The sequence below is a fragment of the Zingiber officinale genome, chromosome 8A, assembly GCF_018446385.1.
Source record: "Zingiber officinale cultivar Zhangliang chromosome 8A, Zo_v1.1, whole genome shotgun sequence".
NCBI classification, from domain to species: Eukaryota; Viridiplantae; Streptophyta; class Magnoliopsida; order Zingiberales; family Zingiberaceae; genus Zingiber; species Zingiber officinale.
In genome coordinates, this window is record NC_056000.1 from 68,328,289 (window position 1) to 68,332,282 (window position 3,994).

At 35.3% G+C, this 3,994-nt stretch overlaps 1 protein-coding gene across 2 annotated transcripts; it reads left to right on the plus strand.

The window, feature by feature from the left end:
* Window positions 1-341: 341 nt before the first annotated feature.
* On the plus strand, window positions 342-2,156 carry LOC122009383. Of its 2 annotated transcripts, none has more exons than XM_042565510.1 (2): window positions 342-969; window positions 1,293-2,156. In XM_042565510.1, exon 2 carries the CDS (start codon window positions 1,318-1,320, stop codon window positions 1,969-1,971), a length of 654 nt encoding a protein of 217 aa, XP_042421444.1. In that variant the 5' UTR covers window positions 342-969; window positions 1,293-1,317; the 3' UTR covers window positions 1,972-2,156. The 2 variants fall into 2 exon arrangements, with proteins under 2 accessions (XP_042421444.1, XP_042421445.1); XM_042565511.1 differs by having other exon boundaries at window positions 394-969; window positions 1,102-2,156.
* Window positions 2,157-3,994: the final 1,838 nt, after the last annotated feature.

Here is a 3,994-nt window from a genome sequence, read left to right on the forward strand (position 1 = left end):
ATATTATTTTTGTCCCAATTACTTGACTGCTAAATACATGAAAAATAAATGTAGAGTGTCCTTTTGATAGTTAAAAAAAAAAATTAGACGTCATCTTGATTTTTACCCAGGCCAACAAGTAATTGCAATGAAGCATCAGATGTGTGAAAGAGTTCAACAAGAAGTTCGATAACTAGAGTCGCCGTGTAGAAGCATTGAGGCCAAATTTTAACGGATAATTTTATTATTGTCCAATTGTAGTATAAGGATTTTTTTTATTTAATAAATATATAATTTTCTAATTCAGATTATCCCGATAAGTAAGTGAGAGCAAGTCCATTGCATCGAGATTCGCTGACGTAGAATCGCCGAAGTCAAGATCGGACGGACGACATAAAGCGGTTCGCAAGTAAAAAAGCTGAAGGCGTGAGTCCCGTTGGACAGCGTGCTCTCTACGCTTCCGCTTTTTTACCTGTTGTTTGAGAAGCAACAGAGCAGTCTTCATCGCTGATTTTTCTGATGGCTCCCCGCGGCGGTTCCCGGAGGCAGAGGGAGGCGGAGGAAGAAACATTCGCGATCCTTCTCGCGAATACCTAATTCTTTAGATGATTTTTTATTTTCTTCTGATTATTAATAGAAGTTGTGTGCAGATTTTCTTTCTAAATTAATCGAAATCATCTTTTTCTTTGTAGCTGTTGTGTCTCCTAACAAAGCTCCATGCTGTTTAATTTTGGAAGAAGATTGCAACATCGACACGAACTGCTCTGCTCAAATGACAGGACCTTAGTGTTTTTACGTTGTCGAAACATTTCGTTTAAAAAATATAACAAGAACCTGGCATGATATGTTCATTGGCGGAACTCTACTTAAGAGAGCGGAGCACCAATCTCTCGGGTAAGAAGTAATCGAGCGCAACTTCTTCCGCTCTTACCTTTTTCAGATTGCTCCCCGCGGCGCTTCCTGGAGACAGATTACTGGAGAGGAAGAAAGGTACACGATCCTTCTCCTAATACCTAATTCTTTAGGTGATTTTTATTTTCTTCTAATTATTTAGTGCGCAGGTTTCCTTTCTAAATTAAAAGCCTTTCTAAATTAATTGATGGGTTGGCTGTGGTTACCCAGTGTGCAGAATCTGATTTCTTTGAAACATCTTTCGAATATAATGAGCTAATTCAGCAGAATGAAAATTTACAAAATATTCTCAACTATTACCGGAATGTCATCTTTTTGGAAATCAAACGCCAACTAAACGCCACTGTCAAGGAGATCTGCACATTTCTTTTCAACGTAAACAGCTTGTATTGGGTTTTCAGTGTGGACGGTGCGAGGGAAATCAAAATGAGTAAGAGTGCGCTCCAATCACTTCGCAAAGCCATTTCTATAGAAATAAAAAAGTTACATGACTACGTCAATCGGCGTGGTTCTGAGGAAGTGGAAAAGGCAATGCAGAAGACGACGACCTTACTCGATCAACAAATGGACAGCATCTCTAAGAGGCAGAGGTCAATCGAGCTGTGGCGCTCGGCTTGCAACTTCTTCGTCGTATTCATCATCGTCGGTATGTTAATTCTTTCCATCTTATATGCATTATTCCACAAACCGGTGGTCAGCACCGTGACAAGTGCTGTGGCAACGGGGATCAAAATACTGGAGCCGTTTGCTGAATCGGCATTAGACAAGAAGGAGCAGAAATTGAGTGAGGAGAAACAAATGGTCCAGTTGATGATGCAGGGACTGGCTCCGCTGGCGGGTAATCTCCGCACTCTTCGTTATCAGACGACGGAGTGTGTCTCTAAGCTCCGAGAAGAGTTTGAGAAGAAGATGCCCGACGATTTTTCGACGGTGAAGGTTGAATCAGTACGGGTTTCAGTTCCAGATATAGTAAAGAACATGGTGATCTCTGTGAAGGATTTGAAGCGCCAGATTAAACAATACCGCTACGATGTCCAACACTTCGAGACCACTTTTACTAAACTCATAAAAAAAAATTAAGTACGCAGTTTCTTGATGATGCCAACGCCTATGTGCTGTCGTCTTTTTTTTGTGTCAAGTAGTAAGTAGTGACGACAAACTGTATTGGGGAACAATTTTGCATCAAACTTTATTTAGACTTCTTCCCCTACGTACTTTGCATCAAACAATATATGTTGTTGAAGATGGATCGAATTCTTGTCACATCTTTTATGAAAATATTTAAAAAGTTTGCCTAAGATTATTATTATTATTATTATTATTATTATTATTATTATTATTAATAATAATAGTAAGAAGCTAAGGATGACTTTTTGGATTTAATTTTAATAATCAAATCCAAACTCACTAAAAGCGCCCATTTACGTAGATACTTAAATTTAAACAAAAACGTTAAGTGGAAAAAAAAAATCAAGTTTATCAGCTGGTAAAAAATAACACTTTTTTCTTTATAAATTTACATCAATTGTAAAATAAATAAAAATAAAAATAAAAATGGAAAGTAATATGCATGCCCGTGATTCAAGAAAATAAATAATACTGACTGGATTCATTCATTAAAAAAAAATAATTTAAAAAAGTAAATGATAAATTTACACCGAATAAAGAAAGAATAAAAAGTAATAATAATAAATAAAAGTAAATTAAGGCAGTCAAGATGAATTCATTAAAAAAATTAAACAAACACAATAAATTTATGATAGCATAAGAAAGAAACATTATATAAATTTAACTAAACTAAACCCTAACCCCGCAGCAACGTCACTCGTCAGGTAAATCAACGTTAAAATTAACGACTTTATTAGTAGCCACTAACTTTCCATTAAATTACCAAGCATGATCCTGATTTTAAGAAAACCGCGCTGGACTTTCACCCAATTATAATGGATCTTGAGCTGTTTTGACCGATGACGTGACAATACAAGGCGACAGACGGATAAGGACAATTTTTGGATGGCCCCATTAAGAGACCTGCTTTTCCCCCCCCCCCCCCCTCCCCTGATATCCTCACCTCCCGGATCCACCCTTGTTTTGACCTTTATACCCCTTATTCACTCCACGTTTTTTTTCTTCACATTTATATTTCTTTTTAATCAGTTTTTTTATCAAATTTTTTTTAACTGTTTTATTTTTTAATCAGTTTTTTTTATCATTTTTTTATCAATTTTATTCTTTTTAAATAATTTTTTATTATATATTTAGCATGATAAATAATATTTATTTAATATTAAAAAATTAGTATAATTTTTTAATATTTTATTTATTTTTTAATTGTATATTTTCACATTCCACACACTCTCTTCCAATTCCATCATATTATTTATCTTTATATTATTTTTTATTTCATTTTTTTTTGTTTTTTATTAAATATTTTTTCGACAAGAATATCATATTTGTAATCTGAGATCGGATTCTATGTTCATAATTTTCTCTGTCCCCGTGTTCTACTCGTTGCCTCCAGTCCACTACCGACGACCTCTGGTCGTCGTCCCGACCAAAACTATACCCTAGGGGGAAGGTGAACCCAGGGAGATCGCCATCGACATCGGTATTCGACCGAATCTGAGCAGGGATTCAGATCGACGGTGAAGGAAAGTCTGTTCAGATTCGGCCAAATTTTGGCGTTGATCGCGCCGATGCGACCTCACTACGTTCACCTTCTCCCTAGGATATAATTTTAATCAAGGCGGCAACCGAGGGCCTCCGACGGTGCCGCCGATGATGGGTTGAGGCGACGAGTAAGAACAAGAACAAGTGATATTGGAATAGAGGATTCGATCTCTTGTAATTTTTTATTTTTTTAATAGTAGATTTTAGGGGTTATTATTTATAAAAAATTTAAAAGTAAAATAGGGATAAAAATAAAAAAAATTGATGAAAAAATAATAAATAAAATTTATTAAAAAAATAAAACTAAAGAAGTAAATAAAATTGAAAAAAATTAAAGAAGTAAATAAAATTAGAAAAAAAAAACTTATTATTTAAAGAAGGAGGGGTGAAAATGTCATTTAATAGAGGAGAGAGAGGGGGTGGGCTGTCAGAG